The following is a 27,222-nucleotide window of genomic DNA, read 5'->3' as shown; positions in this document are numbered from 1 at the left end:
TAAACTGTGTACATTTGAAAATGTGGGCAGCATTAAGATAAATTCAACAGTGTAAATAAGTTTTGATGGATGTAATAATGGAATACTGAACGGTTTAGTTCATATAAAATATGCAGGGATTTATGCTATGCAAAATGAACCATGGAAAGAGAAGAAGGGAAGTCACTGATACTTTAAGGTTGTTTAAATGGATATTCTAAAGTGTAAAACAAATTTTTAATATAAATTATACAAAAATAAAATAAAATTCTATGGTTCAGAATGCTGACTGACCACTGGGAGGAATCACAGTGGAATGAAATAGCATACCCTCCAACATTTCTCTGATGAAAACAGGGACGTTCTAAGAAAAAGTGGGACTTTCTGGGATCAAATCAGAAATGGGGCCAGCTTCTGTAAATCCGAGACAGTCCCTGGAAAATAGGGACACTTGGAGGGTCTGGAACAGAGCATATCCACTCTGCCACATTTTGTACTAGTAGCAGTTGTAATAATCATGAATAATTGTGTAGGGTTCTTTTTATTACCCATTTCCCTACGCTGGTTCTTGACATTTTAATTCGAACCCACTCTGCTTATTGCCAGCGCTAAGCCCTAGGGCAACCGAATCAATGATAAAGAAATTAAGTTTTACCGAGAATGTGCAGAGTGTTTTTCCTGTCACTACAGAAGACCCATACGTTCTACCTCACTTGTTTGGGATTTCTGTCTACAGGTAAAAGGGCACGACTTCAAGGCAGGTCGTGGGACATGTGAACCCTCTCACCTCAACTGATCACTCATCTGATCTCTAGCCAGTTGAACATGCCAATACCTAGCGGTTTGTGTGACTCATAAGGAGGGTTAAAAAGAGGTTGCCCAACTTCCCTTTATTAGCAGAAAATGAAGCGTCCAGCAGTTCACTTCATAATTCCTTTAAGAGTGTTGTTGGCAAGCTCATGAGAAGGAAACTTGCAGTTGACCTTGCTGAATCCAGAGTTACTCTTGTCAACCAAGGAAGCCCTTTTAAAGAAGAAGAAGAAGGAGGAGGAGGAGGAGGAGGAGGAGGAGGAGGAGGAGGAGAAGAAGAAACCTGAAGGCTTCAGGATTCAGGTAAGTCAAAAAGTATTTTCTGAAAGAAACCAAGAAATCCTGTTTTGATGTCTTCATGACATCCCAGAATCTCCCACCTCACTTTTACACCCGGAAGGAGCACAGGTAGCTGGGAGCGAAACTAAGATAGTCAGGTTCTTTGCACCTCTGAAAATGCTGAAGATAAATCATAACTAATTTCAAAGTTATTGATGTGATATAATCCAGCAACTCAGGAAATCTTTAGCAAATATCTCGGTATTTCCCTCCCCCTTTCCTTTTGCTTCTCTGTGCACTGAATAAACGAAACTTTTAACAAGAACAATCCGATCCTCGTTCCCAGCTTACCTCACCACTCTTGGTTTGAAATAACTTTTTAAAACGTCAGTAATTGTGTATTTTCATTCTGGTCCCTCTCTCTTCTTTAACTTCCAACCTTATTCCCCCATGCCAAGTCACACATTTTCGCTTTTAATGTGAAGCTGGCAGGCATGTCATTTTAGCCTGTCATTTTTAAAGCATTAAAAAAGCAAGTAAGAAAGAAAAAAACTCAAAAGGCAGCTGGATTGAACAAATTCATGGTGTCTCTTGGGGCCAAGACTCCTCTTTTCTCTCATTGACGGCGCTCGTGCATCTGCCAGAGTTACCTGACGGGCAGAAATTTAACAAGGAAAGCTACACCTGTTGAATTTCTCTGACTGATGGGACTGTTAAAGGCAAGTGAGCCTTTAAGGCAAGTGACTACCTTCCTTTTGAATTTCATGTGCTTTCTTCCAAATCAGCCTTTATCTTACAGTGGTATCTCGGGTTAAGAACTTAATTCGTTCTGGAGGCCTGTTCTTAACCTGAATCTGTTCTTAACCTGAGGTACCACTTTAGCTAATGGGGCCTCCTGCTGCTGCTGCACCGCTGGCGCATGATTTCTGTTCTCACTCTGAGGTAAAGTTCTTAACCCGAGGTACTATATCTGGGTTAGCGGAGTCTGTAACCTGAAGCGTCTGTAACCTGAGGTACCACTGTATTAGTGTTTACATCAGCCTATAAACAGGACCAGCCCAGGCAGATTTGTTGCCTGTACGCATTTTGCAGCACATGGACAGCTTGAAAGAAAAACCACACCTTTTCTTAATTGACAAATGCTTCTCTGCGTTGTCAGTGACCTGGTGGTCAGGGCTGGCCCCATATTTGGCTGCCTGAAGCAAAGGCCAAGATGGCGCCTGCTCCTTTCCTTGTACTGAAGCCAACCTGACAGAAGGTGAAGTGTAATTCAACATTGGAGATGATGGGGCAGCATCCTTCACTTCACCTCAAGGCAGCAAGGAGAGCTCAGTGGGGCACAGAACAGGGTGTGAGGCACCCACTGCTTCCCTCTACCTAATATTAGGGCTGGATCTTTTAATTTTTTTCTGCTGACTCTCTTTTAGGGATTTCCCTCTCTCTTCCACCTTCAACGTTTCCAGACACAGAATCTACTTTCAATCGCAATGAGGAATATAACCCCCTTTCATTTTTTTTTATCTCCATCTCCTCCTTCTCCTCCTCCCTCTCCTTCTCCCTTCTTTTTCTTCTCCTTCTCTTCATCCTCCTCCTCCTCCTCCTTGTTCTTCATTCTTCTTCTTTTGGCTTCCATTCTGTGTTTCCTCCATCTCCTCTCACTGTCTAAAGTAATTTCTAACTGGGTTGTTAAGCCCCCCCCCTTTTCTTTTTGCTCCAGAGCTTTCCCCCTGAAAACTCACCCTTTAAAGCTCAATCAGAACAAATGTCAGTCCACAGAAAACCCAAATTGATGTTTGCTCCAGTTCAGCTTCAAAGAGCAGGGTTTTTTTTTTTTGCAAGGAAAGCTTTCTTGGGGAGGGGCAACTGTTTGGACACAGTAAGTGTGGATAAGCCCTTAGTTATTTCACATTTGCTGATCTTCATACTCAGCTGTTAGCACTATGCTGTCTATTTTTTTCTGTTGTAGCTTGCTGTATTTACGGTTTAAATTTATTGCTGCTTTAATGTGTTCTGTAACCTGCCCTGGAGTTTGATAATGAAAGGCAGTTTATACATATTGTAAATAAATAAAGACCAGTTGAGTGATCACTTAATTACAAGCAGGACGGCAGCCTATAAAACAACAGCGACACTTCAGTACTTTGCCAGCCTTAGATTTCACCACTGGCAGCATGTGCAAGTGAGGTGATCACCACACGCTTAAGGAAGTGGTTTTCTTCAACTAAAACTCCTTCAAAGTTAACAGGAAAAAAAATACTGGGAGGAAAACCACTTTGCATTCAACCTGGGCCTCAGAATACAGCCTTTTTTAATGCTTCAAAATGGTTTGTAAATGCTGTTTGGGAGAGCGTTCTTTCACTCTTTTTCTGAAAGCCTAAGGCCTAACACACTGCCCAGTTCCACAGTCAACTTTAAATACTAGCTTGGGGCTGCAATTTGAGGAGCTCCCAAGAACCAGATGTGCCCTGAGAATTGAAAAGTTGCAGGTATTACAGCACCAGGGCCAGCCTAAAATATTTTGCTGCGTGAGGCAAAAAAACAAAATGGTGCCCCCCCATGGCAGTTGACGCTTACTTCAACCGTGGGGATGGGACAGCAGTCATATTTACACTGTGCATTTGGTTTTCCTCAAAGAATCCTGGGAACTATAGTTTGCTAAGGGGACTGAGAATTGTAGCTCTGTGAGGGGTAAACTACAGTTCCCGGGATTCTTGTGTGGAGGGGAGCCATGGGTTTTAAATGTATGCTGCAGATATTACCCTCACAATTCTAACCCTCACAACTATCCTGTGAGGTAGGCTCAAGGGAGAGACAATGATTGGGTCACAGTCACCGACTTGCACCTTAGCCTCCCAGGTCGTAATACAATACTCGAACTATTTTACCATACTGGCTATCCTGTTTTTTTTTTTATAAAAATAAAATAATTCGGTTCCTTCCTTACAGGTTGTGAACTGCCTTTCTGCCTTCCTGCTGTTGTGTCTCGGCGTCTTCCAATCTGTGGGGATAAAAAAATGTTTAAGCGGCTGACCAAGCAGCTTATAAAAGAGCTGGGCTCAGATAGGAGGCTGATACCTGTGACTAGCCAGGTACTCACCGATAGCTTCCAGCCTCTCTCTCTGGTGACTAAAGAGCAATCCAGGTTTCCTTGGAATACGCGGAAGTATTCTCCAAGCCCTTTCAAGCTGGTGGATGTGCTCGAGAAAGGAGCAGAGGTAGAAATAGGTATGTTGTTTTTCGTATAATTTAGTAGGCATCTGTTAGGGTCTGTGGGGCCAGGAGCAATACAGTGGCTTACTAGAAACCATGTCCAGACCAGGGTGCATACCAAAGCTTAGGGGAGACGTTTTCCCCTGTTTAACAACTGTGATGGGAAACCCAGGAATGGGATCTAGAAGTGAAGCCAAATCAGAGCATCGAAGAAGAAGAAGAAGAAGAAGAAGAAGAAGAAGAAGAAGAAGAAGAGAAGTAGTAGTAGTTTGGATTTGATATCCCGCTTTATCACTACCCGAAGGAGTCTCAAAGCGGCTAACATTCTCCTTTCCCTTCCTCCCCCACAACAAACACTCTGTGAGGTGAGTGGGGCTGAGAGACTTCAAAGAAGTGTGACTGGCCCAAGGTCACCCAGCAGCTGCATGTGGAGGAGCGGGGAAGCGAACCCAGTTCCCCAGATTATGAATCTAACGCTCTTAACCACTACACCACACTGGCTCATAGAGCTGGAGAGGCTCTTGTCCCAGACAGGCAATGAAGATTTGCTATTTGCTTACGCATGGCTTATGTAGGCTCTGTTTGGGGTTTAGGCTGGAAAGTTGTGTGTGCCTCATCTGAAGGTGTTCACACTTCTATGCACACACATTTGAAGTAGCCCTCCATGGACATTGGAATTTCATGGCTGGGGTGTCTGGAATGTGGCAAAAGGTGTTTGGATTTGCAGTTTAGCTCTTCAGCGGGCCGTGCTTCAAACTCACATACCCAATATGAACTACGGATCCCGGTTCTGGTTTGCATGGAAAGTGGTTTGTAGTAACAATAGTGAAGTGTAGGTGGGTTCCCACGAGGCAAGACACAAGTGATAGCAGCAAGAACCTTTACTGAATTAACAGAACTGGACAACAGGGGCAAAGCAACTGCTTATATACATTTCTGAAGGCCTGGGCCACTCCCATTCCCAACACGATTGGCTGTCTAAACTTCCAAGCTGCAAATCATAACTCAGAGTTTAAGGACCAATGGCAGAGGTCCAAAACCTGAAATGTTCTGGGATTGGATATCACGTTTCGAATCAGAACACAGGGGCTCAGGATTCTTAGTCCAGGCTCAGGAAACACAGACCACTGAATGCACAACGGATAGTTTGTCCAATTCAGACATAATGGCAAACCATAGGTATTTGGCATCAGGGAGCAGAAAGGATCTATGTTAACCTTGCCCCCGGCAGATCACTCTTCCCCATATCTATTCCGGTAAGCAACAAAGACACACTTGTTAGGAAGGTAGCACATCTAGCTGCTCCACCCTCCTGCCAAGCAACTTCTTCCAGTAAGGAAGGAAACAAAATGCATTAGGAGGGGAGAGAATGGGAGGATGGATTGCATCAACCCAATGGGTTTGGTTGTAACATACAGATCCCTTTCAAGGAAGCAGAGGTAGGAGCCACAAAGTAGAACAGTTTAATGCCGTCGAGAGAACCTGCTGTTCTGGCTCTGTAATTAGAAGAAGGGTGATAGCATCTGCCTGTACATATGATTTGATTATTGTGAACCTCTTTGAGAATCATCTGGAGTGGAATGTGGTGGTTAAAGAAATAAATCTGACCGAAGTGTTTTGAATGTGGGGTTTTGCTGTGCTTTCCCCAGAACTGAAACACTCCGAACCACTTCTGTTCTCTGCAAACATCTGCCACAAATCTGGAGCAAAACTGAACCTCAAGATACAGACTGCTGCAGTGGATATCGGCGGCTTGGGCTCGGCCTGCTTGTCTTCCTCTCTGGTAGCTGTGAGGAAAACCTATGTGGACACCAGGGAGCTGTGGTGAGCATGGCTTTGCAGGGTGTTTGGGAAGGGGAGAAGTTGACCAGGCTTGTTGGCCATTGCCTTTTTTTTGGTTTATGCAAATGGAGAGCCTTCTCTTGCACCACAGTCAACCCTACCATAAAGCAAAAGGAGACTGCAGCTGCTCCAGGAAGCTGACATTGGGTGTCACCAAGAGGTGCAGAGTAGGACAGAGAAATGGATCAGGCCCACATCCATCCACATCCATTATCACATCCACACTGTGCATTTAAAGAACATTGCCCCTGCAAAGAACCTTGGGAACTGTAGTTCATGGAGCTACAGTTCCCAGCACCCTTAGCAAACTACAGTTCCCAAGTTTTATTTGGGGGATTGCCATGTGCTTTAAATGTTCACCAAATAGGCAGTGGGTAAACTGTCTTTCAGTGAAACTTTTCACACCATGACTGTGCCAGGCTCCCTCTGAACAGGAAGGATCAGAGAATAGGAATAGCCTGGCAGTCCTTATGAGGGCAGCTAGCTCTACGGAGCACCATTTCTCACTGCAACCTGGCATAGGTAAAGGTAAAGGGACCCCTGACCATTAGGTCCAGTCGTGACCGACTCCAGGGTTGCGGCACTCATCTCGCTTTATTGGCTGAGGGAGCCGGCGTACAGCTTCCGGGTCATGTGGCCAGCATGACTAAGCTGCTTCTGGCGAAACCAGAGCAGCACACGGAAACGCCATTTACCTTCCCACTGGAGCAGTACCTATTTATCTACTTGCACTGGCATGCGTTTGAACTGCTAGGTTGGCAGGAGCTGGGACCGAGGAATGGGAGCTCACCCCATCGCGGGGATTCGAACCACCAACCTTCTGATCGGCAAGCCCTAGGCTCTGTAGTTTAACCCACAGCGCCACCCGCGTCCCTGCAACCTGGCATACCCAACGTTAAATGACAAAGCAAGGTGAAAGCAAACAAGATGAAAGTTTCCACGTGGAAGGGAACAAGCAAAAGCTGCAACAGCGGTTCAGTACAAATAGAATCCGTTTTTGCTAAGAGGGCTTAAGACTTAACTGCAGCCCCAACAGTTCCCACTAGAGGGCAGTCAAGGATAGAAGAAAGAAAGCAGCCTTGAGTTAGGATTCCTTGAGTTGGGACTTGAGTTATGCACTCCTTGCAGAATCTGCTACAATCCTTGCCTTGTCTCTGGAATGCTCACTCTCCTCACTTTCCAGGAGGCTAGCCATTTATTCATTTCATAAAAATTATACATTGCTTGATTGTAAAACACACACACACACACACACACACACACACAACCAACCATCAAAACAGTATACAAAAAGGGAAAACAATAAAACCAAGAAAAAAAGTACAACCCTCTTTTAAAATAATAAAAATACTAAAACAGATTAAAATAACCTCAACTTTCTGAGCATCCAGGTAGCAGTGGTGTAGCGGAGGTTGGCGGTGCCTGGGGTGGAACAAATATTGTGCAGTTGTGGACTGGGCAGCTGTGGGGGAGGCATGCGCATTAAGATGTTGCTTTTAGTCTTGAAGTGAAACTGCCAGGAGGGTCACATAGAAAGCGGGCGGGGAGACACACCATGTTGTCCTTTGCCTCAGCAAGCAAATTGTCTTGGGCAGGATCCGGGTGTGGTGTCTGGAAAAGTGCCACATCGCTGGGAACCTTTCGCTCTGTAGCCCTCCCCAGAGTGGCCCTCACGAGGGGCGCAGAAGCCCCCCCCCCGTTCTTTCCTCACTCGGCTAGAACCCTGAATGCTTAGGAGCCATTGCAACATACCTCCCCATTGCTTTCAGGAAAATGGTGCCATCCCTCAGCCTTCTCCAGCAACTCTACCCTAAGCTGCATTTCTACGTTGTGACGGAGGCTTTCGAGATAATGGAGCCGCTTCTGATTGAGGAGACTGTCCAAGCAGGAGGCAAGGGAACGGTGACAGCAGCGGAAATATTGACGATACAGGTTTGTAGCCTTTAGCTTTGTGGTTTCTCCCTCTTCTCTCTCTTTCTCTCTGTCTCCCACAACCCACATTTCTGTGGTGGCTCCCCAATTGTGGAATGCTCTCCCCGGGGATGATCGCCTGGTGCCTTCATTACAGGTCTTTAGGCGCCAGGCAACAAAGTTTCTCTAGGTAGTTGCACCCGTCCTGTCAAATGCCCTCCTGTCAGATGCTTTTTCGTAGACATCTGAAGGCAGCCCTGTTTGGGGAAACTTTTAATCTTTGATGTGTTGTTTTGTCCCTTTATTTTTAGTTGGAAGCTGCCCAGAGAGGCTGGGGTAACCCAGTCAGATGGGTGGGCAACAAACAAACAAACAAAATGTTGTTGTTGTTACCAGGTAATTGGCTGATTAAACAATTAATCTATGACCTTTTATAAGTGCTTGTGAGAGGGGGGTTATTGGTTTGTTGTGCTTGTTGCTATGTCTTTTGTGTTCTCATTTCGTATTTTTATTGCCCTTTGATCTTCAGATGAAGGGCAGTATACAAATTGAAATAATAATAATAATAATAATAATAATAATAATAATAATAATAACCACAAGAACAATAACTGTCTGCGCACAGGGCCTGAGCACAACAGTGAAGAAGAATGCAATGCTGATCCCCCGGGGCACAGTGCTGGCCTATGCGGTTGAGAAGCTCCAAACCTACGATGAAGAACTGGGTGAGTGAAAAGAGTTGTCTGTACAGATTGAGACGGGTGTAGCTTCCAGAAAGAATATGAAAGCATCTTGAGCCAGGATGGGGAACCTACGGCCCTCCAGTTGTTGGATTCCAATTCCTTTCAGCCCCGGACAGCATGATGGGACTTATAGTCCAGCACCTGGAGGTTCCAAAGTCTCTGCCCTCTTGATGATCTAGAGAGCAGCTCTCTCATTTTTAAATGGTCAGGACTATCAGCGCCCCTTCCACTAGTGGCATGAAGCTTCCAGCAGGTTGCCCATGAGTCAATTCACCCTGCAACAGAGTGAGAAAATGATTGTCAAGTGGGATGCCAAGAAGCAGATAAACAAGAAGAGTTCTTACCAAGTAGTTTATTCAGTATTCACAGAGAGAGATGAAGGAATGCGGTCTCTCTTAGATAATGGCGTTGCTTCAAGTAAAGTCCCACCCCCTCAGTCCCTCCTATTCTACATCACCCCTGTGCCTGCTGATCTGTGCTTTCTACCACTGAGCTTTCTGTTCTACTACTCTCAAGGCACGCCGGGTCCTAGAAGTTTGTGTGCGTCCAAGAATGCTTTATAGAGACACTGAGTCTGTCAGCTGTCTCTCCCCTAGTGCTTCTTCTTCTTCCTGCTCCCCTCCCAATATTTCCCAGATTCTCCGCTCTGCAGCCTCTGAACTATGACCTTCTGCAAACCACTGTTCTAAATCTATACTGTCTCCCTCTTCTCCAGGAAGTGGAGGGGGAACGGGGGGCGGGGCGGACTTCACCATTCCTCCTCTTTGGACCAGTCCCTAACAGTGATGCTGTTAGTGTGCAGAACCACAGGAATTGGAGAGCTTGCTGGGTGGTGTGATAACAGCTGGTGTGTGAGGCATCTACCTGTAGTTAAACAGTTCAGCACCGCAGGTTGCCCCAGGATCACTCTGAGACCATGGAAGACATGAAGAATTCGATTCTGTATCCTTTCCTGATCATTGCTTCATTTTCTTTCCAGTGTTGCTCTGCCAGCGGCTTCAAACAAAGTTGGTTTCCTCGCTCACGTATGATGGTATGTGTGAGACTGTTGTTACTTATAATTTACACATAATGCACTCAAAATGTATGGCGCTTTGCGGAATAATGCAAGTGAAACAAAAAGAGACAGACAGAGAGGACTCTGTCTTGATAATGCTCCAGTATGAATGTCCAAAGTAGGCAGGACAAGAAGGAGGCGAGGGAACAGAGGAAAAGGTGTGCAAAGATTACTAGCGTTCTTACATTAGCACCGCACAGCACAGTTAAATTTCCCCCACCTGGTGGGTTTCACAGTGTTTTCCGCTCCAGCTCTTCACATCAACATGGCTTCGTTAGTGTCAGATTCATTTCTGCTCATGCACACATGAAGCGGGGAGGGGTTTAACAGAGTGGGGATGTCTTTGCCCTGTGCCAAGTGTTCACACCTTGGCTAGAGATGAATTAGGAACAGCTTACGGACTCTAGTTGGTGTGAAGCTGGTTTGAGAAACAGGGACTCAACCCGTAGTGTTCTGTTAAAAATGTCCAGGGTGCATATGCATTTTGGATGATGTGTGAACCCAGCACTTGGAAATGCAGTGGGTGCACAGTGAACACAGCTTTAGCTAACATGAATTCCAAGTGGGTATTTTTAAGCCAATATTTTTTAATTTCTCTCTCCTTCTCCCTTTAGCATTCCAGGATGAGCTGGGCTCCTCACTAACAGGCAAGTGGCCTTCTGTTGCTTTCTGATTTCGCGCCTGGATTCTGCCTGTCCCCATCCTGCAGATCCTACCCACCAGAGACCAGCAAATTCCTTCCATAGCTCCGTGGCAGAACATCTGTTTTCCATGCGGGAGGTTCCAGGTTCGGTCCCCAGCATCTCCTGGTAGGAACGAGAAATAACTGATCTACTGCCAGTCAGTAGTAGGCAGTAGGTCTGGCTCAGTATCATAAAAATTGTAGAATCACAGAATTGTAGGGTTGGAAGGGACCCCGGGGGTCATCTAGTCCAGCCCCCTGCAATGCAAGGATCTCAACTAGGTCATACATGATAAGTGACCATCCAACCTCTGTTTAAAATCCTCCAAGGAAGGAGAGTCCACCACTGCTCGTGGGAGGATGCTCCACTGTCAAAAAGCTCTTAATATCAGAAAGTTCTTCCTGATGCTTAATTGGAATCTCCTTCCCCGTAACTTGAAGCCCCTGGTTCAGGTCCTGACCTCCAGAGCAGGAGAAAACAAGCTTTGCTCCGTCCTCCAAGTGACAGCTCCTTAGATATTGGGAGGTGTCTATTGCATCTCCTCTCAGTCTCCTCTTCTCTGTGCTAAACATACCCACCTCCCTCAACCATTGGTCCTAAGGCTTGGTTGCCAGATCTTTGATCATCTTCAAAGGTAAAGGTAAAGGGACCCCTGACCATTAGGTCCAGTTGTGGCCGACTCTGGTGGCCGACTCTGGTGTTGCGGCGCTCACCTCGCTTTATTGGCCAAGGGAGCCAGCGTACAGCTTCCGGGTTGTGTGGCCAGCATGACTAAGCCGCTTCTGGTGAACCAGAGCAGCGCACGGAAATGCCGTTTACCTTCCCGCCGGAGCGGTACCTATTTATCTACTAGTACTTTGATGTGCTTTCGAACTGCTAGGTTGGCAGGAGCAGGGACTGAGCAACGGGAGCTCACCCCGTTGTGGGGATTTGAACCGCCGACCTTCTGATTGGCAAGCCCTAGGCTCTGTGGTTTAACCCACAGTGCCACCCATTCCTGCGTTGATCATCTTGGTCACCCTCAAATGCACACGTTCCAGCGTGTCAATATCCTTCTTTAATTGTGGTGCCCAGAACTAGACACAGTTCTCCAGGTGTGGTCTATGTTCCTCTTGCTCCTCTCAAAGCTGAACCCAGCTGAAATTAGCTCCTGCTGCCTCTGAAACTCAGTGCCATACTATTGATTTAAGCTATTTATGTATCGCTGGAATATCTAAGCAATGTGCCCCAACAAGCACTTTTAACAGAGAGGCTGATTATTTACCCAAGAGCCTATTGCCCATCATAAACCAGCCTCAGTCCTCAAAGGCAAAGCCACCTCCTCGTTTAGATCAGGGGTGGCAAACCTGTTGAACCTGTGTGTTATCAGAAGCGCCGTAGTGCAAATCATGCTAACCGTCTTGACTGCAACCTTTAGCTGTCCAGCAAGTGAAAGACGCTGTCAAAGAGGCATATCAGCCGCTGGCACTCTTGAGCCAGCCTTTGAAGAAGCAGCTTCTGGAATCCTTTGAAGTTTTCCTGCAGGACGGAGAAGTCGCTCCCACTGTCCAGTCGATGGTTGGTCACTTTTCTCAGCTGCTCGACAGCTCATATACCGTGCTATTCTGCTGCATGTAGGTGTAGACCAGGGTTTCCCAAGCTTGGGTCTCCAGCTGTTTGTGGACTACAGTTCACATCGTCCCTGACCGCTAGTCCTGCTAGCTAGGGATGATGGGAGATGTACAGTGGTGCCCCGCAAGACGAATGCCTCGCAAGACGAAAAACCCGCTAGACGAAAGGGTTTTCCGTTTTTCGAGGCGCTTCGCAAGACAAATTTCCCTATGGGCTTGCTTCGCAAGACGAAAACATCTTGCGAGTCTTGTGAGTTTTTTCCCTCCCCCCCCCCTTTTCTAAGCCGCTAAGCCGCTAATAGCGCCAAGCCGCTAAGCCACTAATAGGGATGCTTCGCAAGACGAAAAAACCGCTAGACGAAGAGACTCGCGGAACGGATTATTTTCGTCTTGCGAGGAACCACTGTAGTCCACAAACGGCTGGAGACTCAAGCTTGGGAAACCCTAGTATGAACATAGACTAAATCTGTAAATGCCAGGGATGGAGAACCTGTGACCCACCAGATGGGGGCTGGGGGGGGGCTTGTAGACAAAACAGGAACTGCCGCTTTGCCCTGCTGCCACCACTGACCTGCTCATGGCCTAGAAGCAGTATCATCTGCGCAGATTTGGGGGAAGGGTTTGCAAATTTCGGGTAAGATTTTGCCCCAGATGGATGCAATCTTGCCCAAAATCGGTGCTGCTGGTGGCGGTGCTTCTCCACCACTGGTGGTGGCAGGCAGGTGGGACACCCATTGGCATGCCACCAGGGGGCATCTGCCATCTGAAGCAGCAGCCTCACTCACCCTGCTTACTGGCTGGGCCGGCTCTGCCTCTAGATGTTGTTGGACTACAACTCCTATCATTCCTAACTATTGGCCATGCTAGCTGGGGCAGATGGGAGCTGGAGTCAAGCAACACGTGCAGGGCCACAGGTTCTTCTTCACAGCAGGTATGTACCCTTCCCACGTCTATTTCAGTTTCAGCGCTTGTTCCGGAAAGCTGCTACCAAAGTATCTTCTTTCTTGAGCTTCCAGCCTGTCTGTTCCAAGATCCTGGCTTTACCCAAACTTATCCACTCAGTCTCTGCACCTAATCACATTGCTTATCTTTCCAGAAGTCCTTAATTGGAACTTAGCAGCAAATATGCATCTCAGCTCTGGGGGGAAAAGAAAAGAAAGGCATTGGGAGCTAAGGGCTCTGCTATATGTGGCAGCTATCCATTTTCACCCTTGTTGACTGACCAATTGCTATAATTTCCCATCAGCTGCAGCTTTCTATGGCAGGAAACAGTGTCGACCACTCCATGCTTGAGTCACTGAATGAGGAACACCGACCTTCTGTGGAAAAGCTGCTTTCCTATTTAGGGATTTCTCAAGACACAGAGTGTGTGAAAAACCAAGATCTCTGGGGACCAGTCAACTTCCTTTGTTCTTCTCTAGATGGTATGGAAAACACTTATCGGTTGGGTGTGTCTGCTTGGCTTCCCCAAAGCCAGAGGGGTTGGTGGATAGTTTTTGCACCTTCCTTGCAAGCCTCTAAGCCAGGCATAGGCAAACTCGGCCCTCCCGATGTTTTGGGACTACAACTCCCATGACCCCTAGCTAACAGGACCAATGGTCAGAGATGATGGGAACTGTAGTCCCAAAACATTGGGAGGGCCGAGTTTGCCTATGCCTGCTCTAAGCTATCCATCCAGACCTGTCTGTTCTGGATAACTTTGCACATGTGTGTGTAAAAGATGCTACCATCCACATGTGACAGTATTGCTCCATTCATCATGTCTTGGGATTTGTGTTCACAGACCTGGACTATGAGATGCTACCACTGCTGAATACCATCCTGGAGAAGAAGAAAATGGCCCAGCAGCTGGAGATGGTGAGGACCTTCCGGCTTAACTCCTTCCATGCAGTTTATTATTATTATTATTTTAAAGAAAAGATCAATACCAAACATTCATGCCTAGAGCATGCACCACTCTTGCCAGAGTGGTGCATGCTCTAGTTATCTCCTGCTTGGACTACTGCAATGCGCTCTACATGGGGCTACCTTTGAAGGTGACCCGGAAACTACAATTAATTCAGAATGCGGCAGCTAGACTGGTGACTGGGAGTGGCCGCCAGGACCACATAACACCGGAATAGGTTGGTCTTGTGCCCTCCTTCAAAGAGGAGATTATTCAGTATGTTTCTGAGCACAATTCAAAGTGTTGGTGCTGACCTTTAAAGCCCTAAATGGCCTCAGTCCTGTATACCTGAAGGAGCGTCTCCACCCCCATCGTTCAGCCCGGACACAGATCCAGCACCGAGGGCCTTCTGGCAGTTCCTTCATTGCGAGAAGTGAGGTTACAGGGAACCAGACAGAGGGCCTTCTCGGTAGTGGCGCCCGCCCTGTGGAACGCCCTCCCTTCAGATGTGAAGGAAATAAGCAGCTATCTTCTCTTTAAAAGACATCTGAAGGCAGCCCTGTTCAGGGAAGTTTTTAATATTTAATGCTGTATTGTTTTTAACACTTGATTGGAAGCTGCCCAGAATGACTGGGGAAACTCAGCCCAATGGGCGGGGTATAAATAATAAATTATTATTATTATTATTATTATTATTATTATTATTATTATTATGCCTGGGAGGTATTCATTTGCTCTTCCCTCACTCTTTACATCAGGACAATTTTCCCTTAAGAGTTTTAACATTTTGTTATGGCCACTGGCTGTCTCTTTCTTGGTCATCCACTCTGCCCAAGATGGTTGATCTTTCCTCATTGGGGAAGGAACAGTTAGGAAGAATGTAAAAGATCTTTCTGGAGTATTTTGAATCAGAGTTTGGGGGAGGTGACTTCTCCCTAGTTACGGTGAGGTGAACATGTGTGCATGTGTGAAGAAACAAGAAAGCAGGCTGGGAACAGACTAAAGAGAAGTTTATCAGTGGCTACTAGTCCCTATGGTTGTATATTACCTCATATATTACAGGTACCCCTGCAGCAGGAAGGTAAATGGTGTTTCCGTGTGCTCTGGCTTCCGTCATGGTGTTCCGTTGTGCCAGAAGCAGTTTAGTCCTGCTGGCCACATGACTTGGAAAGCTGTCTGTGGACAAACACTGGCTCCCTCAGCCTGAAAGCGAGATGAGTGCCGCAACCTCATAGTCGCCTTTGACTGGACTTAACCGTCCAGGGGTGCTTTACCTTTTACCTTTATATTACCTCAGTAGCTGAGGCAGTATGTCAGTTACTAATAATCCAAAATGGGAGTGTGTTCTTGTGCTAAAATTCTGCTTTGGGGCTTTCCACAGGCATCTGGTTGGCCACTGTGAAAACAGGGTGCTGGACTAGACAGGATTTTTGTCCAGCAGGGCTTTTCTGACGTCTTCTTCAGTTACTGCCCTCTCCCGCAATTCATCCCAGGAATTGTACTCCGCTGTCTCTGTGAGCGCTCAGTTTACATGCACTTGCGTGCCCAAGGAAGGCACTGCTCATATGCCAGAGGAAGGGGCAGGTGTAAATTGGCCCTTTCGTTCATTTTGTCCCATTCTCTCTCTCTCTCTCTCTCTCTCTCTCTCTCTCTCTCTCTCTCTCTCTCTCTCTCTTACATCAAAAGATGGATGGCATTTTGGAGTGGATTCTTTTTGGCGACGAAGGCAGCGATTTCGAGATTCCACACCATTCCTTGAAGAACGAAGAAATTCACCTGGCCATTGAGATGCTGCAAACCTGTGGGCTGGATTTGGAAGCTGGGAAAGACTCCACCATCTGTTTGTGGAGCAACGAAGCCCGTTCAGAACTGGCTGCTCTGTACTCCAGCTTGTATGCCCTGCAGATCCTAAGTGGGTGAAGCAGGAAGTAAAACAGATCCTAAGAAGGCAAATCTTTCCCCCTGTTGCAAGGGGGGGTCAGCTGGGCTGAGGACTTAAGGTGTAAAGCCCTGTACAGCACTCAGTGCTTCCACCCTCCAGTTCTGAATTGGCTGGTGCTTCCTGCTTCTCCACTTGTGGAATGGAGCGATTGGAAGACCACAAGAAGTAGCAAATGGTTTGCATTGGGTGATAGATAGAAGGCTGCTTGGGAGTGGTTTACCATCCCAGTTACCATCCCAGCCTGTATGGTTTTCCATCTTCTGATGCGTCTTTGTGAAATCCAGCCACATGGCCCAGATGCCAGACCAAGATTGCACATGAGGTCTTCATATCATCAAATGCATGATTCTTGCAGGAACCTTGGAAATATTTGTTGACAAGGTTCTTCCGCTTGGCAACCCAGTCATGTGGGCGGCATATAAATAACATCATCATCATCATCATCATCACATCATCATCACCATCATTATTAGGAGGGGTATTTGGTCCAAAGGCCACATGTAACATTAATACAAATGTGGAGGCTTCCTGTTTCACAGGAAACTGCAGCTATTTAACAACTAGAGTGTAACCCTAAACTATGATTATCCTAAGACTTTTCAGGAGAGCCTCGTGGTCCAGCTTCTGTATGGCGATACACTGTTGGAAGTGGGAGGAGCCAAATTCTCAGCCGCTGAGTTCAAAATTAGGAATAAATTCCCTTGAAACGAGGGTCACAAATTGTGACTATTAAGACACTCAGGATGCCTAGAGACTCGTATCGTTCAGGTGTTTTTGTTGGGATCAATATTTAATTTGGGAGATGCCTTAGTTTTGCTTTATTGGTATTATGTTTCCACATATTTATTGTTAGCTATTTATTGTTAGATCTTCTTATGAATTATGAATTATGTGCTTAATTTTATTGTATATTTACTAGACATTCCATGGTGGAAGTAAATACAGTGCTATCATTTTCATGTCTTTCTTTGACTCTTGTTTGAACCCATGATTGGAGCAGAAAACGGTGAAATAACAAGTCTTAGGATTCACTCTCCATTTTTCTCATTTTGTTTTTATTTAGCAGGATTTTGCTCCGTAGTTTTTAATCCGTATATTTGCACACGGCTGGCAGACCACTGCATTGTTTGGGCTGTAGCTCCCGGGGTCACAGGCCACTGCGAACCAAATGGGCAAATGTCATATTGGGGAAATGAAGCCATCTAATGGGTTATCAGTCATGATATTCTTGCAACAATCAAGATTATATATCTACCTCTCCATGCACACACATGCAAAACATATGCACAAAGGACCAAGTGCAACAGCATTGCAATCATTTGTCTAACCTTTGCAATTAAGGAAAACATTTATTTACAATTCCAAGTTATTTGTCAAATGGCCATCTTGCGACATTGCATTTATTCCACAAATTCATCAGGTTTGTTTGTTTTTATTGTTACTATTTTGCTGCCAAACTTCCAGTGCTCATTTGTTATCTTTAACATCAAATCCTCATTGTAATAGTGACAGTGGGAAGCAAAGCAATTTTCACAGGAAGGGAATTAGAAATAGCAGGGGTACCTTGGTTGATGAATTTAATCCATTCTGGCACCTCTGCTTTCACCTGTCTCCAAATGTCGCTACACTGTTTGTATTTACAGTGGTACCTCGGGTTACAGACGCTTCAGGTTACAGACTCCGCTAACCCAGAAATAGTACCTTGGTTCTATTTTGCTTCAGGATGAGAACAGAAATCGTGCGGCAGCAGCAGGAGGCCCCATTAGCTAAAGTGGTACCTCAGGTTAAGAACAGTTTCAGGTTAAGAACAGACCTCCAGAACAAATTAAGTTCTTAACCTGAGGTACCACTGTACATGTGTGCAGAGGGAATAAAAATACTTTTGGGATAAATATTTCAATAGTATTTTGAGAGGTTTTTGGTTGGGCAATGTGCTGCAGAAACGAATTGGGGTTGTTGTTGTTTTTTGCCAAAGTGGCACTGACCTAAAATAGACAGATTCACCCATCCCTGTTTCTAAAAGGAGCAATTGCACCTCTGTGCTTTTGAGGTTGCGTAGGGGTGTTCTCTCAGCCTCAAAAAGCTGTGCTCAAAGAGCCCTTATATCGCTTGATTTAATAGGAGAAATCAAGTGGGCTTTCATTGCTGGGTGACCTGAGCCCAACCTCTCTCAGCCTCAGTAGCTACCTTGCAGAGCTGTGATAATAAATGGGGAGTGACCTTCCCAAAGCCATGTGTGCCATCCCAAACGCTTTGGAGGAGGGTGGTGAGGGTGGTGGGAACAGATAGATAGATAATAAAACAAATACCGCAGCAATTTGCACAGTCGCTGTGGGCGATGCCGTTTTTCCCAAACCCTGGCCGGCAGCTGTCCAGCCGAGTGACTTGTAAACTATGGTCTATGTAATGGATTGCAGGGGCATTCTGAAACTCATGTTTCATGATGTACTGCTGCCTACGGAAGAACTCTTCCACGAGCGACTGGGCCTAAAACATACAATTAAGTCAGAAAAATACAACAACATGCATGTTGACTGGATGCATCAACGTTATATATTTCCCTACATGTAACAAGGGGGGCTTATTCCTTCTCACTTCCTTGCCCTTGCCAGTGCATTCTATAGCAACCATTCTCTCCCCACTTCATTACATAAAGGAACAAGATTTTAGTCCCCATAAATTGTGCACTAACATTTGAAAAGATCCCTCTAGTGTTCAAACATCTATGCTATTTGAAGTTGTTTGCTCCCTGCACTTTTAAAGGATAGCAATGGGCTATGTGAAGGTATTCACGCCCCTGCAGTGCATGTCATGAGGAGCGGCATCTGCTGAAATCACCCTCCCACTTCAGGATAAAAACCGAAGGTGCAGGAACCCTGGCCTCTAGGTTATGGCTGCTCCCTTTAATTTCTCCAGCCAGTGTTTATCCCCTCCTTTTCCTGTTGGCACTGCCAGCCTCATTGTTCACTAGGCTGTCATGGCAGCCATGCTTCTTAGTAATACTGTGCATGTGCTAATGGTAGAGGGTGCTCCTTGGTACTGGTAGGGCAGGCCAGGGAGACCAGGAGGAGGTGGAACCAGAGCCAATGATGGGAAGAGCCAAGTAATTCTAGTTTGGTTCCCACCCTGCTCCTTGCTGAGTTCTGCCAGGGCAATGCTGAAACCAACAGTCAGGGCCATCCCCTCAACTGGATGCATGTAAAGAGACAGACAGGTAGGCGCTGGCAGAGATTAAAAGAGATTAAAGGGGTAGTGCCCCATTTACCCTAATGGAATAACCACAAAACAGCGTTCAAAACAGTTAGCCAAAAAAAAAAAAAAAAAAAAAAGGACAACTGCAGGAGATGTGCAGAACAGTTAGTGATCCAAGCACTGCCAGTTGGGGAGAGGGGGCACTTACCTATCACCACCCCAAAAAACCTAACTTAGAGAGCAATTCGAACCCAAGACACTGCAAGAGAGACCAGTTATGACTTGTTAGTGTACACAGGAGGCTATATGCCAAGGAGTAGGGAAAGGTATTTTATGCTTTGTAAGCTGCTCTGAGCCTCTATTCCCTCTCTCCCAACTCACTTATCTTGTTAGCATTTTGGAATGTATAACTGTTGAATATTCCAGTTCAGAATTATTTTTTTTTTAAAAAGAACTCTGACCTTTTGAACACGGTTGTTGGTCACATCTTCACAGTCAGAGGCCATCTTGCGACAGGTAAGTTCCCAGCCAGGGGCAAATGGACTCACTAAAAGGCAAAGAAATACAACTGCCTGCTGATGAAAAGTCATTTCTCTGTTAATTGTGCCTAAAGAATCACCAAAGACAGGATTTTTGCACTCATTCCCAAGCCTTATTTACTCACAATTAAACCTGGGCGATTGGAATGGAATTTGCTTCCAGGAAAGGTTGCTTAGGACTGCAGCCACAAAGGCGGCCTTCTTTCAAGCTATATTAGATCTGCCTTGTTTAGGAGTGTTACTAGAAAAGGACGGACAATCCAGGAGACACATGTCTTATAGCTCCATCTTTGGGCCAGGAAGGGGGGGGGGAGGAAATAAACCCCAAACCCTAAGCTCTTAAAGTGATGGGTGAAGCAAGCAACAGAGGAAGAAGGAATGTGGCTTCAGTTATACTATAACCAAGTACCATGGACAGCGACAGAAGGCCTGGCCTATGGCAGTGGCTTTCAAACTTTCTATCTTGTGAGAAGACTTTTGCCACTGATTTCTGTGCCATTAAACCCCAGGGCCTTGCAGCAAATTCTGGGGCATGTTCTGTGCTGCAAGCAGCTCTCATGATGTCGTTTGGGCTTTCACTTTGCTCCGTGTGAGCCCATGTGAACCAAGACCCAACCCTCTCTGGTGGCTGCATATTGCAAGGAAGTTCAGTGGAGGTATGCAAGAGACCCTTCAGGAAGTTTATGTACTGTTAGAAAGACAGGGCACTTTCTCTTCTGATAAGAGATAAAATGCCCTTTAGGGAACCTCTCTAAAGGCCAGTCAGGGGGATCTTTTATCTCTGATTTTAGCATCAAACAACATAACACTGAGATTGGAAATAAGTCCTCTGCCTTCTGTTTAAGAGCAAAAGGCAGCATTTTCCCCTTTTATTCTTAAAGAACAGGCAGAGGGCCTATTTGACATTTCAATGCTGTGGTGTTTGGCGCTAAGACTGGAGATAGAATATCCCTCTGATGGATCTTTAGAGATCCTCTCTAAATATCTAGCGCTATGTGGATCATCCCACCACTGTTTCCCGTTGGCCAAAGGCCATGGTGACAAAACAGAACCACCCCTCTTCTGTTACCTTGAAAAACAATGAACAGCTCGTCTTCTAGCCCATGTTTTGGTCGCTTGACAGAGAAGCATCTGTAGGACGTTTCGCTGATACGACACGTCAGGTGGGAAATCAGATTGTTCAAGATCTTATTTAGCTCTTGAAAGAATTGATGATTTGTTGTTAGACGGCACTCTTTGGTCGTAAAGTGAACAGCCATTCGATACGTGTAATCTGGTTCCCGATATGCTTTAAAAGATGGGGGTGAGAGGAGAAATGTGTGTGACTCTAAATGGTATGCACTATCATTTGCTGTTGTTGCTAACCATATTTATCAATTTATAAAGCACCTACCGCAACTACGATTTGTACATAAAATAAAAGACCCAGGCTCTTTTCTCTCAGGCTTATGGTGTAAGATAATCTATTGTTTTCAGGCCTCGGTCAACGTATTTGGGATGTGATCTATGAATTGGCTACAGTCTGACACCAGGTAAGCCACACCAGTAGTGCTGCTGCTGTTTCTCTTTCTCACTTAAAGTTTCTTTCCTTGGCCACTAAAAGTCAGGGAAGAAGCAGGGCACCTGGGACAAAATCCACGAACAACAGTCATGTTAGCACAACTGTAGTTTAGTATAATGTCCATGAGCTAGAATGAGCATTCATGTGCTAACCCTTTCCTCTTCTCTTGCACAGCCAGGAGGAGTTTAAAGCTTCACGTTTAAGTTAACCATGGCCTTTTTTCGACTGACGTACTGCGGTTAGCATTAACAAGCCAGCTTCAAACCATGGCTTGAGTGGTTGGCTTGTTTAAGTCAACTATAGTTACTCAGAACCATGGCTCCAGGACTGGATCATCTGGGAAGCTGGATGGGGAGAAACATTAGAGGAGCATGCAAGCTCAAGGCTTGCTCAGGTCTGTTCCAACTCATGCGCCTTGCATTAAAACTGTGAAGCGCCCTGAGACCTGCAGGTATAGGGCACTATACAAATTTAATAAATAATAACAAATAATTTAAACTGTGGATTAGTATGACATGTGAACCAGCTCAGTTTCTGCATATTAGTAGTAAACAGGTGCTCTGGGGCACTTACATATAAGCAATTAGTGCAGAATCCCAGTTTAATTGCAGAGAAAGAGAAGTGCAGAAAACCTGTACCTGTGCCCCCCCCCTCTCTGTGTATGAGAGAGGGGGGGAGGGGGAGAGAGAGAGGTGTTGGCTTGGCCAGCTCTTGTGCCTTTTATAACAGGTTGATCTGTCAAAAGATGCACAGGGAACACCTTCCAGATAATGGAGATAAAGTACCTATGGTGTCTGCAGATTTAGCTGCTGTCAAAGGCAGAGGAGTAGGAGCTAACTGAAAAGCTGGCAACCCCAGTTGAGTCCTCATTAGAGGACGGTGCATTTCTGAGTATCCAAACTTCTCTCGTATGTTTTGAAGGCTCAAAGTAGCCTAATTCAGTCCTGTTTGTGAGCTTAGGAATTAGGCAAGGCCTAGAGCAAGAGTTAGGAGGGCACAGACAAGGCAGGACTTGCTTCTCTTACCATACACCATAAACCTATATGTCTTGAATATCTCTCGTTCTCCTTTCATGTCGGGCTGTAAAACTCTGTAAGAAAGTGTGCAAGTGTAAGATCCAGACATGTGCTCCGTAAAACTGCGCACCATCAACTTTCCAGTAGCTGTGAGATTCACATAACTTTTCCCTAAAAGAAAGAAAGAAAGGTAAAGCCAGGTCAACAGACATGCAACATACATGAGCCTAGAGAACCTGTGCTCTAAGGCAGCTGCAGGCATGCAAAGGATCTGGTGGGAGGGGTCCTACAATACATGCAAATGGCATCCTAATTTTGCTTTCTGTGCTGGGGCAGCTGCCACCATTAGAATTCACTATTAGCGCAGATACCAAAATAAATGGGCCTGTTTAACTTAGCAAAAAAAGGTTAAGAGGAGATATAATTTCCCAGCTGTCAGTTTCAAAAGTGATTTGCCATGCGCCAGGGCAACTGAAAGTCAGGAAACACAAGCCCAATACCCTCTTGGGCAAATGGAAGTAGTTACACAGTTATTTGGATCCCAGCAGACAAGCACCTAATTTCTGTGCTACTCTGACACTCTAGTTGTGGCACATTATGGTGTATGGGTGAATCCATCTCTCCATGTGGAGGGGGTGAGTTTGTAGCCCTGTCTTCAAGAGGGAGTTGAGCTGGAAAGCCTATTGATCCTTTCTATCGCAGGGGGTTGGACTAAATGACCCTCGTGGTCCCTTCCAAGTCTACAATTCTATGATTTCTGATTCTGCCAAAAAGGTAACTCACGTCTCAGGTTCAGTCCATCTGGCCCAATCCATAGGTAGTTGGGGTCTATGACTTCACTTTGTGAAAGTGACAAGTCCATGCACACTAGAAAGGGGCTGTCTCTGTGAACTTTGACATAGACATTCACTGCAAAAGAAGAAGTTGAAAAATGGTCATATCCTGAGCATAAGTAAAGATAAAGGGCCGGATTTAGATGAAGAGAGGTCCTAGGCTACTCCACTTGTGAGGCCCACCCCCACCCCCACAACTAAAAGAAAATGGAAAAGTGTTATAAGCAAAAATGCATAAAATTAATACTGAAAAACTTCTGCAATAACTGAACTTTGTAAACCTTTTGTGGCCTGGGCAGGCCGCAGGCCGGGTCATCCTCCTATATACCTGCTGGGATTGACAAGGCATCTGACCCTCACCTGAATCTCATAGCTCTCCTGTAGCTGCCTCTGATTAGTTCATTTAAATCTTGGCGGAAATAATTAGCATCACATATCATGTGCATGGAAGTTCCTGAACCAATTAACCAACTAGAAGAATTACTCTTAATAGCACCAGTTTTCCTATACCTTGATATTGCTGGATATTTTTGATGAATGGCAAAAGCATTTTTAGTTTGCTTTCTGTTGCCACCCTGGAACTTTTCTTTTATTAGTGCCACTTTGTTTTGTACGATTCCTTGCAAATGAAGGAAAACAACTTTTCTGCTTGTATATGCTGATAATATAATTTTGGTTACTGAGGACAAACAAGGTTTTACAAAAACAAGATTGGGTGCAGGCCTGCCCAGGACATAGGCGTCCTGACTGTGGCAAAGGTGACCTTTGTGCTTGCTTGCTTGCTTGCTTGCTTGCTTGCTTAACAGCTGTTGAGAACTTTAAGGTCCCTGCTCTCCCTTCTTATGGTCTTTGTAGTGGACCTGGAGACTCCAATAGTGAGCATTCCATGTCAAGAAGGAGGGCAAGTGGGCACTGTATCAAATGACAGGGCAGGAGCTACACGGAGCAGGGCCTCTTCACTGCTGGTGCCCATTGTATGCCTCGCTCTTCCCAGACCTGCTCTCTTTTGGCCTGTAATTTGGAGCTTTATAATTTAGGAAGACGATGGAAGAACTAGTTGACAAGTCTTATCAGTTGCTGACATATGAGCAGATTTTATTTGTTGCTATTCTGTGCTTCTGGTGCACCAGGGTTTACAACAGCGTAATAGAGTTGGCCAGGATGCCAGAAGGGATACAATTTACGAGCTTTCTCCATTATCTGCACAGCAGGGGGTATTCAGTCAACAGTGCAAAGGCTGATCTGAAGCGTTCCCTGCTGGTTACCTGCTTTCAGCAATGGGGTCGCTGTTTGGTAGTACCCAATTGGTTAGCTGTCAGATTCTAGAGCTCCCTATTGGTGGCTCTTAGGTAATTCACAAAATACAGAGTCTTTTCATAAAACACAATTTTCATTTATAAAGCAATAACATAAATCTCCATTGCTACATATTGGGTGTATATTTAAGTGGTTGAACGTACAAGTTTATGGCCATGCTGTAGTGTAGTGCTTATGCGACAGTGAATAAAAGGTGGCTAAAAAGCATGTGAATAAAAGGTGGTTAAAAAGCATGGATCCACATGGATCCTCAGGATCTTTGCATTGGGTCAGCCCAAATTCACCATCAGATCACATAGCATGTCCATGGCTACAGCCTGCCCCCCAAAAATCACGCACCCACTGTTGCCTGGGGCTGCAATGGTGCAAAAACGTGGTTAAAAAGCATGGATCCACATGGATCCTCAGGATCTTTGCATTGGGTCAGCCCAAATTCACCATCAGAGCACATAGCATGTCCATGGCTACAGCCTGCCCCCCCAAAATCACGCACCCACTGTTGCCTGGGGCTGCAATGGTGCCAAAACGTGGTTAAAAAGCATGGATCTACATGGATCCTCAGGATCTTTGCATTAGGTCACCCCAAATTCACCATCAGATCACATAGCATGTCCATGGCTACAGCCTGCCATCCCCAAATCACACACCCACTGTTGCCTGGGGCTGCAATGGTGCAAAAACGTGGTTACAAACCATGGATCCACATGGATCCTCAGGATCTTTGCATTGGGTCAGCCCAAATTCACCATCAGAGCACATAGCATGTCCATGGCTACAGCCTGCCCCCCAAAAATCACGCACCCACTGTTGCCTGGGGCTGCAATGGTGCAAAAACGTGGTTACAAACCATGGATGCACAGGGATTCTCAGGATTTTTGCATTGGGTCACCCCAAATTCACCATCAGATCACATGTCTGTGGCCACAGCATGAAGCACAAAAATGATACATCCACTGTTTCATTCAGAATGTTTTTTCCCTTGTTTTCCTCCTCTAAAAACGATGTGCGTGTTATGGTCAGGTGCGTGTTATAGAGCGAAAAATACGGTACTTCCACTGGTGTACTTTTGAAGTGCTCACCCCATCGCGGGGATTCGAACCGCCGACCTTCCGATTGGCAAGCCCAAGAGGCTCAGTGGTTTAGACCTCTTTCAATAAAGTGACACAAACAGGATACGATGCTCCTGTTGAACTTCTAAGAATTATCTCTGCTCCTTTCATTGGTAAACAACAACAACACACACACTGTATTCCATGCACCATCTTAATTTTAGAAATGGAAAAATAAAATGTTACCTTTATGGTGGGTATTGCCATAAATGTAATTCTTTTTAACTGACGTAACAGAATACTGTTCTTTGCCCACTTCATTTTCGACTGTGGGGGAAAATAAAATTATTTAATGATTAGGGCACATGTGATTGAACCACAGAGACCTGGGGTTAAATCTCAACTCACACAAAGCTTGCTCCATGACCTAGGACCAGTCAATGCTCAGCCTACCCTTCCTCACAGAGTTGTTGTGAAGATAACAAGCATTACATTACAATGCAATGTAAGCTGCCCTGAGCTACCTGGAGGAATAGTAGGGTCTGAATATGAAGTGAGGTTCAATCCCAATAAAATGAAGATGTTGGTAGGTGGTTTGCCTGACGGAAGAGGGTCTGGATCTGGTGCTCTTTGGGGCCACATGACCCACCTTACCTTACTCTGGAAGGACCACACCATCTATAGGAATAGGAGCAGGAAGCAGATGGAAGTCCTTGTATGGTGCTGGGGGGGGGCAGTGGCTCTGCATCTCCTGCAAGCAGCAGGACCTCTTGCACCAGCCCTGCGAATGTGGCCAGCTGCAAACACAGGACAGGCCTCCTACACCTCTCAGAATGGCGTAGGAAGAGGGAATTTCATCAGATGGCATTTGCGTGGTAAGCCACCCTAACGTTCTACCCAAAATACTTGATGTGGCACACAAGTTGGCTCCAGCCGAATGAGAATGAGTCAGATTGAAGGGCATAAAATAAGCCAGCACCTTGAAGGATTTATTGCCCACAAAACCTGCCAAAATAAATGGGTCCATCTTTAAGGTGCCGCAACAAGACCCATTTTGGTTGTTTTTGCAATAGACTTAATTACAGTGGTACCTCAGGTTACATACGCTTCAGGTTACAGACTCCGCTAACCCAGAAATAGTACCTCGGGTTACGAACTTTGCTTCCGGATGAGAACAGAAATCGTGTGGTGGCGACGCAGCGGCAGCAGGAGGCCCCATTAGCTAAAGTGGTGCTTCAGGTTAAGAACAGTTTCAGGTTAAGAATGGACCTCCAGAACGAATTAAGTACGTAACCAGAGGTACCACTGTATATGTAATGGTTCCTCCCACCCCACCAAGTTTCTGTACCCTCTGCAAGAAGGCTAGGCCTGAGAACCACCAAGGGGCGGACCCAAGCGATGCTCATTGGCCGATTGGTCCTGCCCCCTGGGGAATCCCGGTACCCAGACCTGCATGCCATTGGCCGATCCATTGTAAAATGGATGTCAGTTACCTTGGGTCAAGGCCATGAGAGCATTCAGCATGACCCCCATCGTGAGGAGAAGGTGGGGGGCGATGTACAAGGGAAGGGGCGACCAACCGCTGCCACCTTGCATGGTGCAATGGAGAGTCCATCCTTTTCTGCTACTCTGGCCCTCTCAGCCTTCTGTCCATAAGGGGAGGAGAAGGGGGAAACAAAGGGAGATACCCCTCCTGCGTCCAGTCGGCGTTCCAACTGTCAAGCCAACAGACTTGTCCTCTTGTCTTTCTAGTAACCATGGCTA

The 27,222-nt window shown here is 45.9% G+C and overlaps 2 protein-coding genes across 3 annotated transcripts; one reads left to right on the top strand and one right to left on the bottom strand.

Annotated features, from left to right (window-relative positions):
• Positions 1–1,062: 1,062 nt before the first annotated feature.
• Positions 1,063–16,987, top strand: LOC309327656 (gasdermin-A3-like). Its single transcript, XM_081837038.1, has 11 exons — positions 1,063–1,092; positions 4,015–4,293; positions 5,928–6,102; positions 7,890–8,052; positions 8,657–8,756; positions 9,754–9,807; positions 10,446–10,478; positions 11,932–12,071; positions 13,371–13,548; positions 13,908–13,981; positions 15,696–16,987. Exons 2-11 carry the CDS (start codon positions 4,083–4,085, stop codon positions 15,927–15,929), a joined length of 1,362 nt encoding a protein of 453 aa, XP_081693164.1. The 5' UTR covers positions 1,063–1,092; positions 4,015–4,082; the 3' UTR covers positions 15,930–16,987.
• ZPBP2 (zona pellucida binding protein 2) lies at positions 16,986–27,203 on the bottom strand. Of its 2 annotated transcripts, none has more exons than XM_081837051.1 (8): positions 27,048–27,203; positions 25,705–25,785; positions 23,043–23,168; positions 22,269–22,430; positions 20,752–20,970; positions 19,605–19,690; positions 18,261–18,438; positions 16,986–17,108 (listed from the first exon to the last, which is right to left on the bottom strand). In XM_081837051.1, exons 1-8 carry the CDS (start codon positions 27,052–27,054, stop codon positions 17,011–17,013), a joined length of 957 nt encoding a protein of 318 aa, XP_081693177.1. In that variant the 5' UTR covers positions 27,055–27,203; the 3' UTR covers positions 16,986–17,010. The 2 variants fall into 2 exon arrangements, with proteins under 2 accessions (XP_081693177.1, XP_081693176.1); XM_081837050.1 differs by having other exon boundaries at positions 26,952–27,199.
• Between the last annotated feature and the right edge of the window lie 19 nt (positions 27,204–27,222).

The sequence above is a fragment of the Podarcis erhardii genome (assembly GCF_964252035.2).
Source record: "Podarcis erhardii genome assembly, chromosome: 13".
Taxonomy (NCBI): domain Eukaryota; kingdom Metazoa; phylum Chordata; class Lepidosauria; order Squamata; family Lacertidae; genus Podarcis; species Podarcis erhardii.
This window is presented reverse-complemented; position numbering and strand designations above follow the sequence as displayed.

What these genes read in the sequence shown, in the direction of transcription:
- LOC309327656 (XM_081837038.1), top strand. Translation starts at nt 4,083, where the DNA reads ATGTTTAAGCGGCTGACCAAGCAGCTTATAAAAGAGCTGGGCTCAGAT. An exon ending in GTGGACACCAGGGAGCTGTG is followed by an intron (nt 6,103 to 7,889) that starts GTGAGCATGGCT and finishes CATTGCTTTCAG; the next exon opens with GAAAATGGTGCCATCCCTCA. An exon ending in CCTTTGTTCTTCTCTAGATG is followed by an intron (nt 13,549 to 13,907) that starts GTATGGAAAACA and finishes TTGTGTTCACAG; the next exon opens with ACCTGGACTATGAGATGCTA.
- ZPBP2 (XM_081837050.1), bottom strand. Translation starts at nt 27,054, where the DNA reads ATGCAAGGTGGCAGCGGTTGGTCGCCCCTTCCCTTGTACATCGCCCCC. An exon ending in AGATGGACTGAACCTGAGAC is followed by an intron (nt 22,431 to 23,042) that starts GTGAGTTACCTT and finishes TCTTTCTTTTAG; the next exon opens with GGAAAAGTTATGTGAATCTC. An exon ending in GCTGTTCATTGTTTTTCAAG is followed by an intron (nt 19,691 to 20,751) that starts GTAACAGAAGAG and finishes TTTGCCTTTTAG; the next exon opens with TGAGTCCATTTGCCCCTGGC.